At 39.7% G+C, this 24104-nt stretch overlaps 2 protein-coding genes across 4 annotated transcripts in view; both read left to right on the top strand.

Moving 5' to 3' along the window:
- foxj3 (forkhead box J3) overlaps positions 1-13244 on the top strand; it is a 94717-nt gene extending 81473 nt beyond the window's left edge. For 2 of the 3 annotated variants that reach the window (XM_026167616.1, XM_026167617.1), the window contains 7 exons: positions 666-794; positions 2681-2855; positions 4684-5187; positions 6527-6628; positions 7182-7373; positions 9234-9335; positions 9479-13244. In XM_026167616.1, the coding sequence (XP_026023401.1) occupies positions 666-794; positions 2681-2855; positions 4684-5187; positions 6527-6628; positions 7182-7373; positions 9234-9335; positions 9479-9591 (1317 nt within the window). In that variant the 3' untranslated portion in view covers positions 9592-13244. The remainder of the gene's footprint in view (positions 1-665; positions 795-2680; positions 2856-4683; positions 5188-6526; positions 6629-7181; positions 7374-9233; positions 9336-9478) is intronic. The other variant, XM_026167618.1, reaches the window with a different exon arrangement.
- Positions 13245-23361: 10117 nt separating this feature from the next.
- prdm2b (PR domain containing 2, with ZNF domain b) overlaps positions 23362-24104 on the top strand; it is a 15331-nt gene continuing 14588 nt past the window's right edge. Inside the window, exon 1 of the mRNA XM_026167614.1 lies at positions 23362-23728. The gene's annotated coding sequence lies outside the window, so the exon portion shown is untranslated. The remainder of the gene's footprint in view (positions 23729-24104) is intronic.

Below are 24104 nucleotides of genomic sequence, written 5' to 3'. Positions count from 1 at the left end.
TGTCTTAATTGTCTGACGGCACACTTTATTTGGGGAATGGCGGGAGGACTAAACCTTGTTAGACAATAATTAAGATTGTCGTCCTGAAGTGCCTCGGCTAGTTTCGCTCCTACATTGAAAGGTCAGTGTCTCGGCTGCACTGAAATCCTTTGTTAGCTGTCCCAAACGGATTTGCGCTTGGTGAGCAGATGTGGCTGACATCGCCAGTAGCATGACCTTTAGTGATGGGAATGTCTCAGCTGTCTCCAGACCCCTTAACACATTCAGATGGAACCCCTTAGTGACTGCGGAGGGTGTTGAGCAGCACCCTATCTCTCTCTCTCTCTCTCTCTCTCTTCTCACTCACTCACTCACTCACTCTCACACACACACACACACACACACACACACACACACACACACACACACACACACGCAGTAAAGCGAAAAACTATTCTGCAATTATGACATGCTGTTGCATGCAGCACACACACATCTCCTGGCTTCACATTCCCACTGCTAATATCATTAAACTGCACACCAACATTACCTGTAACACCAATTTTCTTCCAGGAATGCTGATGTACGAGTGCATTTATTTGTGTGGTTGGGTTTTTTTTTTCTTTTTTTTTTCTTATTTTTTTTTTTAAGACATCAAGGCTAATGCACATGTGTATGCGTTTCAGGTGGCGTTGTACAACACAGACCAGGAAGGGAGTGATAGTCCAAGAAGCAGCCTTAACAACAGCCTGTCTGATCAGAGTCTGGCCTCCGTCAATCTCAACAGCGTGGGCAGTGTGCACAGCTATACACCGGTAAGAACTAGGATGAATGTTGTTGAGTGAATTGTCATTTTTATGGATTCAGCACTCTAAACATAATCTTAAATGTTCTCTTGATTGCAAAGTTTAACTTTCACATTGACTAATTTAGAAAGGCACTAAAGATAGACAAGCTCTACCTCCCCTCCTAAAAACCCCCAACAAAAAACATGAAACATCAAAAGTTAATGAGACCTGGGTTGGTTGATTCAAACAGCCATAAAACAAGAGGAAACACCCTCACCTGCAGCAGTGTATTTTAAAAAAAAAAAGAGCTTTGGAAAAATACAGCAGCAGTTTTATTCCCTGCACTGTACAGTCTCAGGAAATGCATTTTTCTTCTGATCACCAAACACCTGCAACAAAAGAATGGGTTGCTACCCTCTCCCTGAGCCAGTCAGGCTTGATACAGATTTGACGTGGGCCGCGTCTTATTGAGGTTGACCTAAGCGGTGCCATAAAGACCTCAGGTTTATTTGCAGCAATTAATCTGCATCGTTCATGGGAACAAAGAAAAAACAATAAAGGTGCCAGGGCAGGTTGTTCCTGCTGTTCTGCAAAGAGTCAATAGTGTAGAACAGTGGGATTTTTTTTTGTTTGTTTCTGGCTCTTACTGAATATTTGTAACAGGATATTTATATAAATTTGGTGTAATTGTTGTTTTTTGAGCACTAAGCACTTACAGCCAAATGATAAATTGTCATTGTGTTCATATTTTTCCAAGCCGTAGGAGAGCCACAGTCGCTAAATGAATGAAAATGAAACACTGCCAGGCTTAGAAAGTGTACTGTATCCCATATTTTATCTGCTCAGAAAGTCCCTGGAGTCTTTCTTCAGAGGAGCCAGCCGTAGACGGTAATAGACCGAGGTTCAGGGTGGACATGAGCTGGAGTACAACATCAGGAAGGGGGTTAAGGGAAACAGAGAAAAATGTGCACACTCCTGGAACCCAGACAAAGAGAAGTGCTTCCTCTGATGTCCTCCCACCAGAGATGCCCCCTCTTTGGTGTGGTCCTCCTGCATCCTAGAGCGCTCCGTGCTCCAGGCGCTGGGCATCGATCGGCTCTGCCTGATGGATGTGCTCGCTCTCTCTTCTCTGTCTCTCTCTCACTCTCACACACAGCCAAAGCAGCAGCTCGCAGTAAACACTCCGGCTTTATTATCACCTCTTCACTCTTAGCCTTGCCAGTCTGTGAGCCATGCGCTTCAGCAGCGTGCCCACATATTGGAAGAGGAAGATGTTATGATCAAAAATTGGACGTGAACTCTCTTGTAGTGCTAGCCCACAGTGGTAACAGGTCAGGTCCTACTTTGTGAAATAACCATGGTTTTGTGTTGCTGCACTTGCTGTGGTGAATCTCATAGATAAATTCTTAGCTGGAGGGGACGCTGCTTGCCGTCTCACACCCAGGGGCAGTGCATAACATTGACTGCCCACACAAATACATGGATAAAATGGCTGCTTATTTGTACAAGGTATTGCTATTGATTTTGTTTTAAATACATTTTGCTTAGCCACCTGAGTATTGGCTTTGTGTCCATTCGAGTTGCTCTCTTAATGTTGTGTGAGCCAAGGCAGTAAGCACTGACCTAGATTGTTGTGCTTCGCGTAATTGTTCTTTATATGTAACATGACTGACACCCTTTCAGGCGGAAATAGACATTGTAGCCGTCACTCCTCAGAACAATTAAACCATGCATGTGTTTGAGAACTGCTTTATATTTGATGCGGTTCCTTGATAAGGTGAGCATGGTGTGGGTATCTTTGAAAAGTACAGGTGCTCCTCTACAGTAATCCCTGTAGCTTATACCTTAACCAGTGAAACATCAAACAAAGTGTTTGTAACTCTTTGCTGTCGTTACTCTCTTCATTTGTCCAGGTGACCAGTCACCCAGAGCCTGTGTCCCAGTCTATGAGCCTCCAGCAGCCTCCCCAGTCCCAGTATAACATGCCAGACAGGGACAAGCAGCTCTTGTTCTCAGAATTTGAAGATCTCAGTGCCTCCTTCCGCAGCCTTTACAAGTCTGTTTTTGAGCAGTCCTTCAGCCAACAAGGTAAGTGGGCTCACGGGAGCATCAAGTGGAAACCTAATAGAGGGCCTAAGCTTCAATCATCAAGGAACAGGATGATTCTCAGAACGATTTTCCTAATGCGGGTTTGTTCTTAACAGCTGGGGCTATAGAGAGTCTTTAGGCACTAATGAGGTTTACAAAGAATTGAGCAGGTTTTCAAACAGGCTGACGAGCCTATAGTGGAAATCTATACTGAGTATTTTCACGATCTTCTGCCAGAGAAAATGTAAAAACCACCTCATTTAATATACAAAAGCAGAGTCTGAGAGTCTGTCTATTTCATTAACCGACGCAGGCTTAATTCTCCACACGTTTCTTCACGTTAGACAAATGCTGTCTGCATCTTGTCACATGTCAAGTTTTTCATGTAGGGTATGTTTCATCAGATGAGTGGAAGAGGTTGCAGGCAGCTTAAGGCCTCAGTAAATCTGTTGGATTTGAGGTTCATTTGTCATAATGATGGGGAATTTGTATCATATAATACACGGTGTTGGATAGAGCACAGCTTTCCAAAGGGCTGTGAGTCCCTGCAGAACAAAAAGCAGTTTTGCTTGTAATCTGATTGACTGATAAACATGGAGCACTTGACAAGCGAGTTATGAGCAAAGTCGACTGAGCTTTCTGTGTATAACCTACTTTCACAAATCAAATGTGTTTCATGCTAATGTTTTCAAAGAGTTCCTCTCCTTTAATCTATCATCTATGTTTCATTAGTTGAAAGTTGTAACCTTTTTTTATGTGCATAAAAGTGAAATCTCTTAGTCAGACAAGCTCTAGCAATTAAAAAGCGTAAATAATCGAGCTAGAGGATTTCACACTCTGCCGCTGTAGACAGTGAGCTAATTCACTGGCTTTGATAATAGGTAATGAGCTCGCATTATTATTCTGGTGCCGCGTTAATTGCTTTCTGTATTTCCCTCGTTGGACAATGGGCTTTCTGTGCCGATAAGAGATGCACCTTTGTCACCCCTGCAGTGAGTGTTACGTGCCGATTGTGGAGGTGCAGGGCTGGAGTCAGCTCTAAAAGCACTCCAGTGAAATAGGTTTACTGTGCCAAAGCTGTGAAGGACAGTGCCTCTTACGACCACTCCCCGGCACTCAGATGATTGCAGTTGGGTGTGCAGATGTTCATGCTCCAGTCATGTCTGCGCAGCAGCACGATGAATCTGTCAAAGACGGCGTAGCTGGAGAAGAGTGTCGACGGCAACTCGAGACAGCGAACCTTAGAATCAAAACTGGTGCTGAGTCATTCCCTGACACGATAAAATGGCAGCTGGCCTGTCTCACTACTTAAGTACAGGAGGCCCCTGTCCCATTACTGTCAGATGCTAAGACTGATGACCTGAAGTAGATGTTTAAACATGTGTTGGCTCCCGACTCTTATTTGTGTTTCTGCTTAAGTGCCTTAAATGCATTCGATCCTGCAACCATGCGAGTGCATTTGTTTGGAAAATTAGTAGCAGCTGGAGCTACGGCTAAATATAGTTTCATTATAAATTAATTTTCCATTATTTTTAGATTTAGTGATTCCCAGGGGCCAGGGTAATGTCTACAAATTGCTTTTTGCTGTAATAGAAAATGGTGCAAAATCTAAACGTGGTGATGAGAAACATATAAAAGCAACACATCCTCAAAAGTGAGAAACTGAAACAAGTACCTAAGTAAAAAGTCAAATTATATTGAGTTAGTTGTTGAATAATTTTTCATAATTTTCCTTATTCCTGCACTGATTGTCTTTGTTTTATTGTAAATACAATTAAAAATTAATTGTGTTAATAATTCTTTACTTTATTGATGTTTTATTTTTCAGGTCTGATGGGCATACCGGCAGATTCCTCCCAGCAGACCCACACCTCCTGCTCCTATCAGCACTCCCCCAGTGGCACCATTAGCTCTCAGAACAGCCTCTCAAACAACCAGTCTAACAGCCACCCTAACAGCCACTCCACCAACAGTGGTCAGGTTCCCCTGTCCCATCCTGCCCAAGCCCACCCTGGCCACGGCTCGCCCCATGCGCAGCACCTCTCGCAGCACGGGGGCCCTCACAACCAACACAGCCAACACGCTCAGCACAGCCAACACAGTCAGCACCCACAGCACCAACAGCACTCCCAGCATCCCCAGCATGCTGCGCACTCCCAGCACGGGCAGCATCCATCGCAGCACCAGTCCCACAGCCAGCACCCGCAGCAACACACGCCACACCCCTCTCAACACACACAGCACAGCCAGCACCCTTCTCAACATGGACAGCAGCACCAGAGCCTCTCCCACCAGCCCCATCCTACCCAGCAACAAATGGCCTGCAACACAGGTAAGGCCCTCTGTCTGTCACTTGTCTGTGGACCCAGCGTCGCCTCGTGTTGTTCACTCTTCATCCTGTCCATCACGCAAACCACATGTAAAGCAAAGACACCGTGCTCACAGCTGAATTGGATTTCTTATCGGTTCTCTTTTTTTTTGTGTGTGTGTAATAAAGCACTGAGAAATTGTTTTAGATGCTGAAGACTAAAATCATCTCCTGATTTATTATCTGTGCTGTTGAGAACAAAGCAGTGCTGAAGCCGCTGATTTCTGCAGCCTGTCCAGTCACCTGGCACCTCCTAGTGGCCACACCACAGCACTGAACTGTTTAACACCCCAAAAAAGGGGGTTTTATATTTGGCATTGACTTCTTATTCATTTTTCAGAAAAAGACTGCCAGCAAAACCATAAATGTGACTAAAATGACCTGACCTTTATGTGTAGACATTATTGTTGTTGTCAGGAAATAATGGCTTGCCATCGCCAGACAAAAGCTGTTTTCACACAATGCACCCTTCAACCTTTTTTCGACATTACCCAACAGAGCTCCTTTTAAGACTGCAAATGTCCAATGCAGTCTGATCAGACATTAAATGATCTTTTTTGTATGTATTTTTGGGGCGTAGTGGAGAGAAAACAGGAAAACTGGGAGAAAGGTAAAAAATGGCTACGGGGCAGATGCAAACCTGGGCTTCTGCATTAACCTTTTAGCAAACTGATCACATGCTCAACCCTGTGAGCTTAACCTACACCCCAGACATTAAATAGTTTTTAACCTGCTATCTCTTTATTACAATATCGCTGTGAGCCCGGAGGGAGTAGTTATCCTGAAAATCCTGAGCAAGAGGGTCATCATGTGTGCTCCCTCACTGTAGCCTTTACCCAGGCCACACCCTGTCCTAAACCAAACAATGAGACTCTCCTTATGTGTACTCAGACAGCTGCTCAAATCTCGTTCTTCCGATACTGTCCAGAGTTCATGTGTGAAAACGGCTCAGTCCCCAAAATGTACAGTTGTAACTGTTACCTCACATTTGAGGTTTAAATTCCTCTTAGCTGGATAAAACTACAACAGATGAGCACTAAAATGTGTCATGTACAGACAGAGATTTCAGTCCTCATACCACATGGGTCCATATTAAATGGGTTGCAACTGGCCCTACTCGGTGAGGGGGAAACTCCATTTGAACCAGAAGGGGAGGCAGACACGTTCTGCCAGAGCAAGTGCTTCTACAATTATGACTGAAACTGTATTTGTCCCTGGCGTGAACTTGGCATTGGAACCAAAATCACATGACTTTGATCTCTTACCTTGTAATGTTACACATAGTATGCTGTGTGTGTTGCAGGTTTACTGTCTGACTGGTACCCAAATCTGGATGCACTGAAAGAAAGCTGTCGTATTGCTAGCAGCTATAACTGGGCTGATGTCGACCTTTCACCTTACCAAGGTGCGGTTTGGTCACTACAAGTAGATCTCAATCCATTTGCAGTTATTAAATTTGATAAGTGAAGAATTTATAAAAACCTTTTGCTGTCAGATTTACCTCCTGTCTAACATGTATGCAGTCAGAAGATTTAAAGCTAGAAGCTGACAGTACAGTAATGCCCCAGCTTTTGATTGAGTGCTCAAATGTTGACTCTGTGGAGTTGATTACCAGTTTAATTAAACTGAGCTCTTCAATTAAATAACACTGCCTTCAAGTTTAATTACCAAAACACCAAGCTCAGCAGGTCAGTTTATCCAATTACAGTCTAGGATTGCAAGGTAGGATGTTTTTAAATATCACCCACTGAAGGTTACTGACATAATGAATATATATTGCAGCAAAGTTTTTGCTACTTGTTTGTAAATTAGTTTGTCATTTACTAAAATTTATATTCTGTGGAAAGTCAACTGGAGCGGTTTCACACATTTCATTGTCACAAAATTTTATTTTAAGTCAGTTAAGTCCAGCACCACCTGCTTCTCGTGTGCTAAAATGTATGTTTTATCTTCCCAAGGACTGAGAGAGAGCATGAGACAAGCAGAGTTGAACAACTGGTCTCTGGAACCCACCCAAATCGCAGACCTCTGCTCATCCATCAACCAGTTTTTTGCCCGCACTGGTGTGATCCAGCCACAGGGGGAAGTGCAGCCTCCCGTTTGCCATGGCTCCATGCACACCAACAAACCCAGCCAGCACCTCAACGCAGGTTAAACAGCTGATTCTTAACCTTTCAGCCCTAATCAGAGATCATTGTTGTCGTGTAAATGTGCATGTTTGTGGGTCTGAAATGACTATCGACTCAAAAAGAGTAATCTGTATGTTTCCTTTGATTGGAAATCCAGTAATCTGTGTAATGAAAGATTCATCCAATTATATTTTGACCCTTTTCCTTGATTAGTTTAGTTTGTATTTCATTATACAGTATATGAATGCTTAATTGCTTAAACATCAGCTTTCATGAGGAAGTCTTTTTGCCGTTGCACATTAACAATTGTTTATCTGGAAGATTTTTCCTCCTTCCAAGTCAATCTCACAAACAGTTTGCCTGTCTTTAAGGACAAATATAGATTTGTTAGCTATGAAGCACTGGTTTCTACACCAATAATAAATATAACTTGACCTTAGAGAGGAAATAATTCACAAATGGATAAAAGTACCAACACTGGCACTAAACTAGGAGAGTGCGAACACTACCCAACTTTATGAACTTTATAGTGTAGTTACATTTAGTTGCATGAGTTATAATAATAACGATGATAATAATAGCAATAATAATAATAATAGCAAGCAGCTTGGCTGCACAGTGGTGCATCAGATGTCTCACAGTAAGAAGGTTCTGTGTTTGTACCTGTCAGAGGACACGCTTGTCAGTTTAATTGGTGATTTTAAAGTGGCTGCTGGTCTAATGATAAATGGTTATGTTTCCCCGTGTTAGCCTGTTAAAAAAAGACACTGTGCCAGGATGAGCGAGGTTAGCCAGGGGTGAAGAAGTCTTCATGCATGGAATAAATTGTCACTGTATCAATCCTAAATGTCTAGACTTAGTTGAATAAGGAGAGATTGTCTGGAAGAATTGATGATTTATTGAGATATATACATTTTGATTAATAATCTATTTGGCGATTAGACTCCGATGAGCAGAAATGAGTCCCAGCATGGATAGAAACTGGGATGGGAGGCTTGGATGGGGCTTTGAATGACCAGGCTGAGGCGGGTATCATGAAAGAGTCTGAAAGGAAGAATGACAGACGAACACTGAGATTTAACTGGTCGATGGCAGCAGATGGCTGTCTTTCCCTGTTTCTTCCTGTTAAATGGGAGTTCTTTCTTCCCAATATCGTCAAGTGCTTGCTCAAAGGGGGTCCTTCAATTGTTTGGGCTTTTGGTCTTTTATTGTATGGACTTTACCTTACAATATAAAGTGTCTTTAGGAACTCTATAAAAAAAACTGAATGGATTTTGAACCAACTGATTGGTTCAGAGCGCAGAAAAGAAAATGATTGGAGTATTGGGAAGGAGGAAATGACCTAAAGAATAGAGTAGGAAACACTCAGGAAAATCAGGCAGATGAGTGAATACAGATCTTCTTTATTGAACATGTGTGTAAGCTTGATTTGTGTTCCTCATAGTGCTATCAGAGGAGTAAAACAGTAATTCCTCAACCTACCTGCACAATGCTGTGTAGTTTAAAATGTAGTTTTACTTGAAACAAAGAAGCTCTGATAAAGTTTTAAGTTGTAAATTTTAATTATTTATTGTCAAAGTTCCTGAAATTTACCCACAATTTAAATGTTGTGGTAAAATGACTGTTTCCTAAAACGGAAATGGTGGCCAAACTGGAACATTTTGAAAGTGGCTACTGAGGATTTTCAAAATAATAGGTCCTGAGTGGCAAACATGCACATTTTGGTGCCTGTGTCCACTCAGTGTTCATTCTCTCCTTATTTTATATGACTAATTTTAGTGGCCTGAACAGATAAGAAGATAAAACAAAGGTTATTTGTCAGCAAAGGTGTTTTCCATCTGGTTTAAAAGATCTTTTAATTAAAGTTTCCATTTTTCTCAGCAGGAAACCTGTACATGGACTCCAGACAAAGTATGTCCATGATGGTTCCTCCAGCATATCCCCACATGCCCCCTATGAGCAGTGCAGGACCCACTATGACAGGTGACATATAGCCACAGCAGAAGCATGGATGAAATTATTCTTCATAACAGTTTTCTTACCTCAGTTTGAATGTTTTGGGTTTTGTTTGTTTCTTTTTTGTTTTTTAAGCACAAACGAACACTTCCTCTGCTCTTGCTCTCCAGGACACCATGCACAGATGAACCAGCAGCACATGATACCTGCCAGAAACTTCCAGATGCATCGCATGCAAGCTGACGATATCCAGGATGATTTTGATTGGGACTCCATTGTCTAGCTGCTAAAACTGCTTCTCGCAAATACACAGGAGCGAAGGGAGGAGATGGAAGCCAGGCTGAGCTGAAAAGGCCGCAGGTGGAGGAGGCCAATGTGGGTGGACTGCAGAAGAACATTTGAGAAGCTTTGGTGGAGAGACGCAGAATTCAGACTTCAGAGTCCTGACAGTTTAAAACAAAAACAAAAAAATAAAAGCAAAACATAACTAGAAAATGTTACTTTGAAGACAATCATATTTAGTCGGACATTTTAAAGTGATTGCTTACAAACTTGTGTAGAAGCAAGTTGAACACATTCACGTCTGAACCACGTGTTCCTCAGCCAGCCCTCTCCCCGTCCCTAGCGAGCGGCCTTCCAAAGTCCGAGCCCCCTCCCCCCTCCCTCCTCCCCTCCTCCAGCCTCCTGCTCCGTAACCGTTATGTGATTTGAGCGGCGTGTTCAGCTTGTAATTCTTCTCGTGTTGACCTTGGCCTCAGCTGCCTCTTGGATGAGTTTCTCTCTTTATTTTTTCTTTTTAAATTGTTATTTTCTTCTTCTCCTTTTCTTTTTTAAAATGAAACACAAGCCGTCGCTGTGAGTGATGTCATGGTGTTTGTTGGTCACTTTTCGGAGAAAGTTGTCCCGCTGTGGCTGAATCAGTGGTTAAAGATAGGTTTACAAAAAACAAACAAACACAGGGTTTTAAATGTGTAACCAGGCTTGATGTTAAACAAACCAGAATAGAAAACAAGAGGGAGATCACGGAAAGTGTCGTGATTTTTTTTATTTTATTTTTTTTTAATGTTTTTGTTTGTTTGTTTTGTTTTTTAAAGCCAGCCAATGTGATCAGTCTCACTGCATTAGATGAGTTATGGGAGTACAGCAACTGTCTTTCTTTATTTCTCTGTCCTAAGCACTTCAAGATGAATGAATGAGTGGAAGATGATAGCAGAGAGAAGTCAGATATTAGTCATTTTAAAATTCATTCAGCCCAGAGTTGATTTAAGCTCTCCGTTTGCATCATGTTTGTTCATATTTGGCTCTTCCATTCTCATTAAACAAGTTTTAGGCTTAAAGTTTGAACAGCAGCTTTCAGGCCAACTTATTACTGAACATTAACGGTAACAATATTTGCATGTTGGTCAAACAAGGAGCTGCATACAGTAATGTTTAAGATGTGTGAACTCTAAAGTGTCCTGTTCAGTTAAAAAAAAATACATAGGGGGGGGGGACTGAAATGTCCATTACTTATATTTTGTAAACAAGACATAAGCTGAAGTCTTTAAACGAAACACTTCTACTGTGGAGGATTTAATTGTTAATTTTCTTCCTGAGAGTTAATTGAGTGCATTGTTACCTTAATGTAAGGGAATACAAGGAAAATATTAGTCCAGTTTCAAAGGTACTAAATCGGTCGCGCTATCATCATCACTTTATTACCTTGAAATTTTTGCTATTTGCTCAGATTGAGTGTGAGTTTTTTCTCTCTTAGCAGGTTGTGATCGAGGGTTATGACCTGATAATGAGCGACTGGCAGATCAGTTTTTTTCTTTTGGAGAGAGCTGGGCTGCAGTCGCACAAGCCTAAAGACCGGTCGGAAACTCCCTGGTAACCACCAGTCACTAAGGAAAAATACATTTTTGCTAGGGGAAATCAGCCACAAATATGAGTGCTGTGCTGTGCAGAAAACCTGCTTGTGATTGCTTTTATCACCAGCCGTGATCGCCTGCTGTTTGCACGGAAGACGCCAAGTACTCACTAAGTGTGCGATGGAAACCAGAAATGAAGACCATTTGCTTTCATAGTAAAAGTCTTTTGAAATATGTTTGTTGGGTCTGTAAGGCACAATTTCTGAGTGTTCACAGATACCGCAAAGGCTCTCAACTTGTTTGTTGGCGTCTTCCATGCAAACTACGGGCGACCACGGCAATCTGATAACAACCACAGCAATGCTTTTTGGTGGTTTTTGGCGGAGCACCCTCTTTGCAACTGGTTTCACCAGGCGACCGCCAACAACCTCGAGAAATTACTCACCAACTGGTTGTGGAATGCACATTTTTCCATAGTGACCAGTGGTTTCTATGGGGTTGTTAACTGGTCTGTAAGCTTGTGTAACTGGCACCTTAATCTTAAGCTGCTGGAAGTGGGCTCATATTTACTGCACACACATAAGAGTCTAATTCTGGCAATAAGCATATTTCCTAAATTAAAGAATTAGTCCAAACCATAGATTAAATGTTTTGCTGTAGTAACAAGTAAACTGTAGAGAATCCAAATAGTAACACTTTCAATTCTTGCTGACTTGAAACAGGTTATTAAAGTAAATTGTATTTTGAAAAACAAACAATTGAAACGTAACACTGCCTTCTCAAAGAGAAACAAATCTGATCAGCAGAGCAGACATGGCGTTTTCTTTTTTTTTCTTTTTTTTTTTCCTGCTTCATTGTCACTTCTGATGTTTAAATTTTTTGGGAGGATATTAATTTTTTTCTTTAAACTGCCCACAGGTTTTTTTTTTTTAAATAGAGATTTTGCTACTATACAATCATAACCGAATGAGAAATGTGACTCATACAGGACGTACAGTATATATGTGTGCTGGTTATAGAGTGTGTATGTGTGTGTGTATGTGTGTGTGTATGTTTGGTTTTATTGTAATTTTAGGGCTATGATTGATTACTGCAATCATCTCTATGCTATCTATGAGCACAAAGCAGATGCACACAGTGCTTAAAGACTAGATTTGACTTAGACTTTTTCTTGGAAAAGGGTTTCTGAAGCACAGAACAGGGAAATCGGTGGTTCTGGAAACCTGTCCACTGTGTCCTGTAACAAGTGGCTCCTTAATCAGACAGGCGCTGAACTTTAGAGACACTATGTTTTTTTTATTTTGGTTTTTTTTTGTTGTTTTCAAGTTCTTTGCACACTTTTTGTTTACTCATCTGATTGAAGCTGCAAAGAACCGTGTGGATCGAGTAATCATTCATATTAGTTCAGTCATTCATTCACCTATCCATCATTTCACTTTTAGTCTTCCTGACATCTAGAAACAATGAACAGGATTATTTTTGTCCTCTGTACATCTATGACACTATATTTTGGGAAGTTGAAATTGATACCAACCTTAATTAAATATGGTAAATATGAAGCTACCGAGACACAGAAATGCTGGTTAACACAATCTTTTTGCATTTTTGTACATATTCCCAGTTTATGGAGTTCAGATAATTATTACAGTTGTTTTGCACCAAAAGAAATTTTGTTACTTCTTGTCCAACATCTTTTTTAGAAACGTTTCACAACTTTCTGTCTCCTTCTGGGTTTTGCGACATCATTCATTGCTAATGAAAGATTTGTTGCACTACTTTTTTTTTCATAGTTTGCTGTGGTCAAAGGCACTGCAATTTTAGAAATGCCAGCAAATAGAAAAACGCTGCTAAAGCACACAAAACACAACTATAATAGAAAAATGCCACAAAAGATTACCAAAAAAAACAACTCACAAAACGCAGTGGAAGTGTTTTTGGGACATAGTAATGTGACGGAACAGCTGCAGCAGTGACAAGCTGACAGTAGACGGCTAAGAGTAAACGTGTATCTACGATATTAATTGAATTCACATCAGTTTTATATATATATATATATATATATATATTAGCGCCACACAGCAACAGTCGCCTTAAGGTGCTTTATATTGTAAGGTAAAGACCCTACAATAATATAGATTAAGACCCCAACAATCATACAACCCCCTCAATGAGCAATGACTTGGGAACATTGGGAAGGCAAAACTCCCTTTTAACAGGAAGTAACCTCCAGCTGAACCAGGCTCAAGGAGGAAGGCCTTCTGACACTAAAGGCCTGTGGAAGAGAATCCTATAATGAGTCACGTGACACATTAGCTGCATCCTTTTCTCCCTCACAACACCGATGAATCCTCCGCTTTTAAACACGTCTCGGTGCATTCGGCCTGTTTTGGTTTCTGTCACTTCTGCTGCTGATCCTTCACATTATTTTCTCCCTAAAAGCGTTTGCGCTGTGTTTTGAGATTTCAAGATTTTTCTTTGTGCCGGTTTTCTTAAGTTGCAGTGTGTTTGACCTCTCAGGGCCACCGTATAAATCCTGCACTCTGGCATCATATTTACCATATGGACGCGTAATATTCTCATCAAACCCAGCTAGAAAGTGGAAGAGATGTCAAACTATCCCAGAATTTCAAACGATTTCTTCAAGACAGTTAAGCAACAAAGACTGCAGTAGTAGGCATAGTTTTGATTTTATACTTGGAAGACAATCATGGATTCTTTTTTATGATTTTATGATATTGCGAAATGTTTTTTCTTATTGTGTAAAAAGGCACTTTCAAGTCTCTTTTTTTTTTTTCTTCTTTTTTCCCCCCCAAATTGGATGGTGGAAAGCCATGCTTCTGAATACATAGGTGTGTTTTTGTTTTGTTTTTTGAATCTATTACCAGCCTGGTTTTATACTGTAGACCTTCTATTAAACTGACCAGAGCTGCACTGTGCAGAAGAACTTGAGTTCTTTTCTTTGAACTAATAATACTGCCATTGATTTTTATTTTTAAATTGTTGTTGTTTTTTTAATTTCAGCTTTTATTTTGTTTTGTTTTTTTGTCCCCTGCCAGTCACACACCTGTATACTTTTGCATCATTCTTGCCATGTTCCTTTTCTCCCTTTGTTTATCAAATGTCTGCTGATTGTGGAGGATCGCTTTATTCAACTGCCGGGAATTTTCAAAATTAGGACTCAGACAGGACGCTTAAGCCACCTGAGTTAACCAGTTCATGACTCTTTTGGGTGAGTGTGGGCCAAAGGACTGCAACCGAAGACAGCAGCAACAAAATAAAAACAAAAAAGGAGAATCGTGTTTGTTCTTCGATGATCTTAAGGGCCTGAAATGGAGAACATCCAGCGAGCCGTTGGTTGGAGTGAAAATGGAGTGTTTCGTTTCTTCCAGGCGAAGACGGTGAACGCGTATAGTACTATAAAAGCACATCATCCGGCAGGAAAAGCAGAAGATTTGATCGAGCGGATGAAAGGGATCACAATCAGTTTTACATTATGTCTGAGTGAGTGTGTTCGCTTGTGGGAGTTTAAGTTCCTTTTTTTTTTTTTTTTCCCAAGATGATGATTTAAGTTTTTAAATACCGCTGGACATGTACCTGCCAGAGAGATTATTATTATTATTATTATTATTATTGGGGGGGAAAGATAATGGGAAAAAAAAGTCTTGTTACAAAATGGGAGAGAACTGCCAACATCTACTGCTGATTGGGGCCTGTTTTATTCAGTGCTGGTGTTGTTGTGCTTGTACATATATGTCTTCAATCATCCCCCCCATCCCTTTTTTTTTTTTTTTTCCCCTCTTGGGGGTGGGGTATCAAGGCAGAGGGTGGGTCTTATCCATGAATGAGGAAGGGAGAAGAATAGAGTATTTTGTTATTGTCCAATCAGAGGGTGACAGTATGTATATATCTATATTGTATATATGTGATAAAAAAAATGCGTTGGCTTTTTGTGTGACACTACCTTTTACTTGTACTATGGTTCTACATTCAGTGTTTCAGTGTTGATAATATATATTTGGTTTGTGTTTTTATTTTTCCGTTTTTTTGATTTTGTCTCTGTCATTTCTTGTAATTTTTTCCCTCCTATATTTGTCTTCGTTTTTGTTTATTGCACGGTTTATTACTTTTGTTGTCCGATGAGGTGACACAGCTACTCTTTGTATTCGTTTAGTGCTGTAAAATAACTCAAGTGTTATTAGAATTGTCGATACCACCGCCCACCCCCACCCCCTTCCCCAATATGCATGAATGGCACTTAAAGAAATAAAATATGGTAACTTCACTGTGGAATAATGTGCTGTTTGAGCTTTTTCTGAAATCTTAAAGCCCGTAGGAGATGAGTTCTTTTTATTTACAATAAATAATCTGAAGACATTTGTTTTACTTGCCACATAATTTGAGCAACTTGTATCACTTGTGTCCCAAGTGATACAAGTTCAGTCAGTTTCAATTATATAGCGCCAATTGACAACATCAGTAAGCCCATTTGACCAAATGGTGACAATGGGAAGAAAAAAAACTCCCCTTTAACAGGAAGAAACACTCAGTGCATCATGAGAGCTGAACTATCGTCATGTTATGTGCAGAAGTCTCAATCAGACCACGGAGAGCAAAGATCTCCCGGGGCCACCTGTAAAGTCATTCTGTTGTCTTGCTGTTGCCTAACTAGTGCATCAGTAACACACCTGCGTTTATATATATATATCTGTAGTCTCAATGAACACTCACAGCAACATTTTAGCCACATGTTCATACAGTGTTTTATTCTATACACTGCCAGGCTCATTTCGATCACCACCACGACCTAACATGCGTTTTTGGGGGGTCGAAAGCAGGAGCACCTGGAGGAACCACACACCCTCAGCAAGGACATGCAAACTCCATAAATCTCCACCTAGGGTTCAAACAAGAAACCTTCTGCTACACACTGCACCACCATGTCACACTACTGTCATCACTTTTGTTTTGCACCGAAGCAGGTGAACTGCATTCGGATTGGTTTATGCTTCCTACCTGGATGCACTGATATCCATGAAGTTGACCTGACTTGGTGTTTTATACTGTGAGGATTAATTTTATGAGCAGTGCATAAGCTATGATAAAAGAAATGTAGATGAGAGCAACTTGCAGACACACAGAAACTTCTTTACACTCCCAGAGCAGAACTGTCAGTGTAAAGAGGCCATTGGTTTAATGTGGTCTAAATGTGAAGGGTAGGGTATGCTCATTGCCCATCAAAGATTTATCATTTTTCGAACTCTACTTCACATCAAGGACGTTTTAAAGGATGATACATCTTTACATCAAAATTTATGGGAATACCTAGAATTAAAAACAAAAAAAAAAGCTGTACAAAATATTTACATTTTTCTGTATTTGTAGCCTAAATTCAATTTGCTCTCTTCATCAACTGTGACAAGACGTCACCTTTTCCACAATTTTCATTTGTCTACTTGTAACAGACCTTTATAGGTGTGCTGGTGTATTCCAGAGTTATTGCAGTTTTGCATTTTCTAATTAGTTTTTTTAATTTTTATTTTGTCTTGACTTTAATTTTTTTAGTTTGGTTTCAGTTAGCATACAGTGTGGATTTTCTTGTTTCTGTTTATTTTTTTATCTTCTCAAAATGTTTAATTTTTATTAGTTTCAGTGTTCAGTTTTAGTCTTTTTTTAAAAATTATTATTATTATTTTAGGTAGGACGTGTCAGAGGCATATAGGTATTACAATAAAAACACTGAAAGCAGTTGGCTCAGTCTTTTACACCTCCAGAGTCTCAATAGATACGTCCATCAATGCCTCATCACACACGCTACAATACATTTTTCACCAAACTAGCAAAAGCTTAAACTACGTAACTTTTCTGTGTACTTCAGATTTTTTTTTGTCATATTCACTAATTAATTTCAGTTTGATTTAAAAAAGAAAATTGTTGCAGTTTCTCATCATTGCAAGTCTTTATGATATTAGGTACCCTGAGATGACTCTGTTTGTGATTTGGCGTTATATAAATAAAATTGAATTGAATTAATCGCGTAATGATTAATATATCATATTTGATATGTGAGTTTTTGTAAGGTTTTGGGACTTCTGCATCAACAGTGTGATCCCCACTGAAAATGTAACTAAAATGCACAATTACATTTATGATGAAAATTAAAACTCATATATGGAAATTACTATTTATTTCATTTAAAAAATGTTAAAGGAAAAAAGAACCCACTTTATTTTCAATTTTTTTTTTTGAATTTTCAGTTATTTCATGGTTCTGACATCAAAGGTTTATCACTGTTCTCACCAACGCTGGAAACCACGTAACATGTCCACAACAATCAAAGTCTAAACACAACAAAAAATTAACATTTACAATATTTTAATTGAAAATTATCAAATGAATCTATTCAACCTAAACATTTCAATTTCTGTGTGGTTTTACATTTTCATATAAACAACACTCCTAACATTCCAAAGTATATGACTATTAAAGGCATCAGCATTTACAACTTTTAACTCTATTCACAAAGATGGCTACATTACTTACAAAATCACCCATGTTTTTATGTTACAGTGTATTTTTAATATCTTAAAAATACATTTCATAGCCAGGTAAAAGGATGTATGAGTGTTGTTCTTTCTCTGCCGTGGAAAGGGAAAAGACACCAACAACATGTTGTAAATATTTGTTCAAGCAGAGGTAAGTTGTAGATTGCTTAGAAATTGCTTTTTAACAGAGCTGATTATTAAAAAAAAAATACATTATGTATGTTTTTGAGCTGTGATATAGTTCATGTGATCAAATCTCAAGAGCTTTGGCTTTAAGCACGCAGCCCTCCATGTAGTCTACATGCAGTGTGATACTTCACATTATCCTATAGGGCTCACACAGTATATGCCACACCTTTATAGGATCATTTTTCTGGCTCGAGTAGGTTCATGTTCAAAGTTTCCCCTCCTGCTGTTGACTCTGTGCCCAAATGTTCATATAAATGTAACACATGAGCCAGACATCTTTGCTCTGAACTGTCTTCCCGTTAGTGATGTGTCGGTCGCGAACGAAATGGCTCTTAGAGCCGGGTCTTTATTGCGAGCCATGGGTTTTTTCAGAAAGTTTATTCATGCAGGTCCATATGACAGAGAATGTGCATTTTCTTTTTGTTTTCATATTTTAATTTATATTTAATTGTGTTGTGGTTTGCAGTGTTTTGTGTTGTTTCACTTTAAATGTGTTTAAAAGGAAAAAGCTGAAAATTTAAATAGTTAAAAGCTGAACTGTAACTAGTTGGTTTTTGTATTATATGATTTATATATTACATTTTATGTGGAGTAAATAAATAAAAGTATATTTATGGTGGCCCCTACAGACAAAGCACGTACAAACTCCAAAACACGTACAAAAGACAACAGAAGTGGTCCAGGATGCTGGGCGCAGTGTTGAGCTTTTGTTACCTAGTGGCTACACAAGCCAGCAAGTACCAATGACCGGATTTGGTGTGTGGTAGTAACAGGTAAATGAACTTTTTTTTAAAAATTATTTGAATATATATGAGTGCTTGTGTATAAATACACAAACAATACACATATGCTTTCGAATGTGTAATTTAAATGATCTAGGTAGCTCTGTTTTGGAAGTTCAGTTAACGCTAGAAATGTGCTTTGGAGTTTGTATGTGTTTTGTCTCTAGGGGCCACCGTATATATTTATATATAAACATACATAAATAAAACCACTTTTTTTTACATTAGTAATTCCTTTTGTGCATAATTTCATATTATTGTTAATAATAAATTAATTAAAGCAACAAAACAACCTGAAGAGCCGGTTCGGATACGAAAGAGCCGGCTCTTTTTAGTGAGCCGAGCCGAAAGAGCCAGTTCTCTAAAAAGAGCCGGAAATCCCATCACTAACTTCCCGTGGTGGTCACTTAAAGCTCTGAACAGACTCACAGAGCCATGATGTGAAAACATTTCAAAGCCACCTTAGAATCTACCTCTCTGAAAAATACTGAATGCATAAAGTTATGTAAATGCAAAATACTCTTAAAAGAAATCCCTGGTGCTGCATGTTATTTTTCAGTTCTCTCCTGCTCTTATTACAGTTGTCGGTTAGTGAGGGCAAACCTGTGTTTGATGTTACATAACAGGTAGATTGTGAGTCAACAGAATCTCGGGCAGGAAAAGGCAAGTGTTGCTTTAGGTATTATCTACCTATGAATAATAAAAAAGCAATAATATGCATTCAGTTTGGAAACTGACCTCAGCCGGCCCATAAATCAAGTAAAAAACCTGCCTCGATTAACAATTCAGCCAACAGCACACACACTTCCACACAATAAAACAACACTTCAGACATGTACACTGCCAAACAGCAGATGACTCTCTATTATATTATTCATATTTATCTATCAATAAAATTGAGACAAAGAGTTACAGGTATGACTCATAGGCCTGTTTCTAAATTCAGATTAAATTCTTGAGAAACATGGTGCAGGTAACACCTTGGCCTCGGGTACAGCTTGGAGTCACTTTGACCAGGATGTATCGTTTATCTGCATAACAGTCTCAAAATAGCAAACTTCCTTTCTCAGAGTGATGCTGAAGAAACGAGTCCATGCAGTCGTTACCTCTGGCTGAACACTGAGATTGTTCTAATGGCTGAAAAGCTTTCAGTGGTAGAAAAAACCCATCACATTTCTCTCTGATTAACTTCTCTTCATTGGCTCCTTGTTAACACCCCAAAAATCTTACTTCTCCTCCTCGCATACAAAGTCCTGACTCCTGAATGATTAGGCCCCAATTAAAGACCTGCAAGTGCCATATTATCCCAAAAGATGTTTCTTTCCTGTGGATTCAGGTTGCTAGGGGACTTCCCATCATGCACTGGGGACTTCTCTTCCATTACCCACTGTGCATGTTTTAGCCTGTGCTTTGTTCGTTATTTTAAAGAATAAAGCACCTTGAGAGGATAAATAAACCTGAACCTCATTTATTTTTCAGCTAAGTGAATATGCGGAGCTATGATCAGCAAAATATAACTGAAGTATAAAAAATAACAATAGTAGAACAATGCATTAATGCGTTTGCACCATTTTTTCTGGTTGGTGGAAATAGGGATTATCTATAATTATATGACTTCATAAAAGGTGTTGGGTAGTTTAAACTGACTGCTTGCTGTCATATTTCAGACCTGCCTATAGAACAAAATGACTGGGTTTGCATTAGGGGGATAGTGACTGTGGTCTATCCCCTATGCAGCTACCCTTAGAAAAATCTGGAAACTATTGTAATGGTCATCAAACCACAACTTTACAGAGCTCTCAAAACTTAGGGAAGGTCATCAAATGTCATCTTTATGGGAGAAAGGGTTAAACCTTAAAAATCATAATATTTAATGCCGTAATTATACATTTCAATAAACTATAATTTATAATGCAGCTATAGCTGTGCAATGAATGCACATGAGCAAAAAAATAGAATATTTTCCTCTGAAATGTGAAAGAAAGAAGGTGTACTTTATTGATCCCCGTAGGGAAATTCCTCTCTGCATATAACCCATTCACTCAGTGAAGCAGTGGGCAGCCATTGGGTGCCCGGGGAGCAGTGTGTAGGGTACGGTACCTTGCTCAGGGGTACCTCAGGGTAGCTGTTCAGGGGAATCGAACCCCTGACCTTCCAATCATGGGGCCACCACTCTACCTACTGAGCTATCCCTGCCTTCTTTCCTGTGGATTCAGGTTGCTAGGGGACTTCCCATCATGCACTGGGGACTTCTCTTCCACTCTCCACAGTGCATGTTGCAGACATCGTTGGCTCATAGAAATACTAATGTGAAATACAACTAAACTGTGCTTCAGTAGTCTTTCAGTTACTGATTCTGTCAAAGTTTAGCTGTTGGTTATTATAAGCAGAGATCATTGATTGAACAGGAGAGAATAAACTGTAATAAATATTTGGCTATTTCAGGATTATGTAGGAGTGTGGGTAAATGGAAGCATTTGATAAGGTTTTCTAAATATTTTTAATTAATCATTGTAGTTAAAGTTGAAAGCTGAATAAGCCATTTGACTGGGAGTTATTACATTTTTATTTTATTTATTTATTTATTTTTGCTGCAGGTATCCTGGATATTTTCTTTCACGTGGTGTTAAAAACACCTCTAATCACCAAATGTTCCGCTTATCCCGTCATGCACATACTCTGATCCAAGCACCACTTTCACGTGACTTTATGTGCATCCATGAAAGGATCTGACAGCTATGAAGAGGAAGAAATCATAGAAACAAACATCAAACAAAGCATCAGGTATATATTTTAATATTTTCCTATCCGGTGGTTTATTATTTCTTTTTAAAAACCTTAGCTATGTCTGTATCAGGTGTCAAAATTTGCTCTTGTTATGCTGTCTTGCACTTTAACTAAAACTCCCAAAACCTTTGAAATGACTGGATGCCATCCAGATGTTTCTAATTACATGTTCTGTCTGCTGCAATGTGAGAAATCAACATAACTAAAATGTCTTTCGTCATTTATTTGTTACTGTCATCATTTATGCTCCATAGCTGCAGTTGTCTCTTTGAAATCCAGTCTAAGATATCTGCCCTCGTAGACTGATTACTTACAATAAACTGAAAGTGACAGTTTATCCAGTTCTTTGTCAGTAATTATATTTCCCCTTAGCGTTGGCAAAGTGACAGCTTCCTCAGCTTGTTTTAAAGGTAAATGCTTCTGTTTTTAAAGTTAATTAAATCTGGCAGGATTTGTTCAAGAACACTGGAGGATGATGGACGAGGTGACTGAAAGATGTCATAAAAAGCAGGAGGAGCTGCAACAGCTGTCAACATGGTGGACATGGGAACCGGGGTGGTGCAGGAGGTGTCCGTGGGGTAGTGGAGGTGAAGACATGAATCAGCACATCTGCGTAACGCACGGTCACCACCGGTGAAGAAGCAGGTGAAGTGAGGACCTGGGTGATTCACAGTGTGACTCCTCTTGTCTAACGGCATTTCTGAGATATTTTAAACTAGATGAAATTGGTGGAAGAGGAAGTGCAGTTAAAATAGAAACTCTGGCTGAGTGTCCTGAGGTGAACTGAGTGATCAAGTAAAAGCATTGCAATTATGTGCACTAAGGGCACAAGGTCATACCTTAAGAAGCTGTGCATCTACACTGTGCAGAGAGAGGTGGTAAATTTTCCTACACATCTGATCACAAGTGTTACAACTCAGCCAGTACTTATAATTTAAAGTGCTGCTCTGACCCCAGCCCAGTTCCATCTCCTACAGTCACAGTTCACAGATCTGCAGGCTTGTACAGGAGCGTCCACATGGACAACCAGTATGTGGTATCGCAGCAGCCTCTAGTGGCCACAGGCACTTCCTGTTAGTAGTGAGAAATGTCACGTCTACCCAATTTGCTCCAAAGGAACCAGTACACTTACTATATCTGTGAGGTTACACTACAGCCCAACAGGAAGTCCAACAAATGAAACTGTGTTGCTTGCTTTAGCTGTTTACCCCCCACCCAGCCCCTTTTTTTTCATTATTAATTTAGCATTATGGTGATCTAGCGCTTTGACTATAAGGTGTTAAATGATCTAAAAAAAAAAAAAAGGTTGTCTTGTATTTTACTTAATCAGACTGACTGACTGAATCATGCAATATAAAATGATATGTATATTCATACAGATGTTGATGAAACCAGCTATTGTAAGGCCTTGCTTCCTCAATTAACATACATAATACATACACACACAATACATAATTTCCTGAGGGATTAATAACGTATTCTGATTCTGATTAAGTCTACTTTTACTGAAAAAGTTTTCACTCGGCTCTCATTTGAACTTGTTTCTACATTATTCTGTTAAAAATAAAATCTTAATAAACTTAATAATTTAACAAAATAAATTAACCAACACGTGCTTGTGCTTTTGGAAACACTAAATCCCATTTCCCCCCATGTACCTCCCTCATTTTGAAATGACGTATATTATTTAAATTCTAAAATACTGCCCTATTAGATTTAGAATAACTGCAATAGAGATATGGCAACAAGGAAGCAACAGCTCAGTTACTTAAAATTAAAAATACATAAAAACAGAGGACGCATTGACACCCTTCTGCCTGCATTTCCACTGCTTTTATTGAGTTCCTCTCTGCTATTCATGGTTGCACAGATGGTACCAGCCTACAGGCCCATTATGCTCACAGATGAATCTAGGCAAGGTACTTAATTGGCATGGTTTCATGTTAGGCTGCAGTGTGGACAGGACTTGGACCACTGCTCGCAAGAGAGGCGAGCAAGGGAGCCTTGCTCTGGTCGTCCACAAAAAAAAAGAAAAAGAAAGAAAGAAAACCAAAACACCCCCCTCCTTCCTCGCAGGCTGACTTGAGAATTATATTTGCCCCATCGCTGTGTGTGTGAGCACGGGTCTGAGAGGCTGCCTCTCCCAACTCCACTACACCGCGATTCGAGTCACTGAAAAGGCTTTCGACTCAAGCCCTCCATCCACCATTTTCAACAGATTGACAGCAGGTAGAGCACAAAAATCACAAGTTCCCGGTGAAATAAAGCAGGTAAGTGCGCGTATGAGTATCCTAAACCCAACAAACACCTTACGACAGGAAATATTGAGGGAGAAAAACCGCTCCAACCACCTTACTCCCGGCTAGCATCGGGAAGAATAAGGAGAGCGGACGGTTTGCCTACAAGGGTAACAATAAACTGCATCTTTCAGGCGCTTTAGTGTAAGGCTTCCAGTCAGTTTTGTTTGCTTGGATCAACTTTTCTTTTCTTTGACGATCTGAGAGAAAACGCTTTAAAATGCGCTCTACGCACACACCCCAATTTAAAATCTCTTGCTGTTTGTTGCTTGAACTTCAGCTAGGGGGGATTTAAACATGTCTGATCACAACTCCAGGAACGCCGGTGGTAGTAAAAGAAAAAATATAT

The sequence above is a fragment of the Astatotilapia calliptera genome, chromosome 5, assembly GCF_900246225.1.
Source record: "Astatotilapia calliptera chromosome 5, fAstCal1.2, whole genome shotgun sequence".
Taxonomy (NCBI): Eukaryota; Metazoa; Chordata; class Actinopteri; order Cichliformes; family Cichlidae; genus Astatotilapia; species Astatotilapia calliptera.
This window is presented reverse-complemented; position numbering and strand designations above follow the sequence as displayed.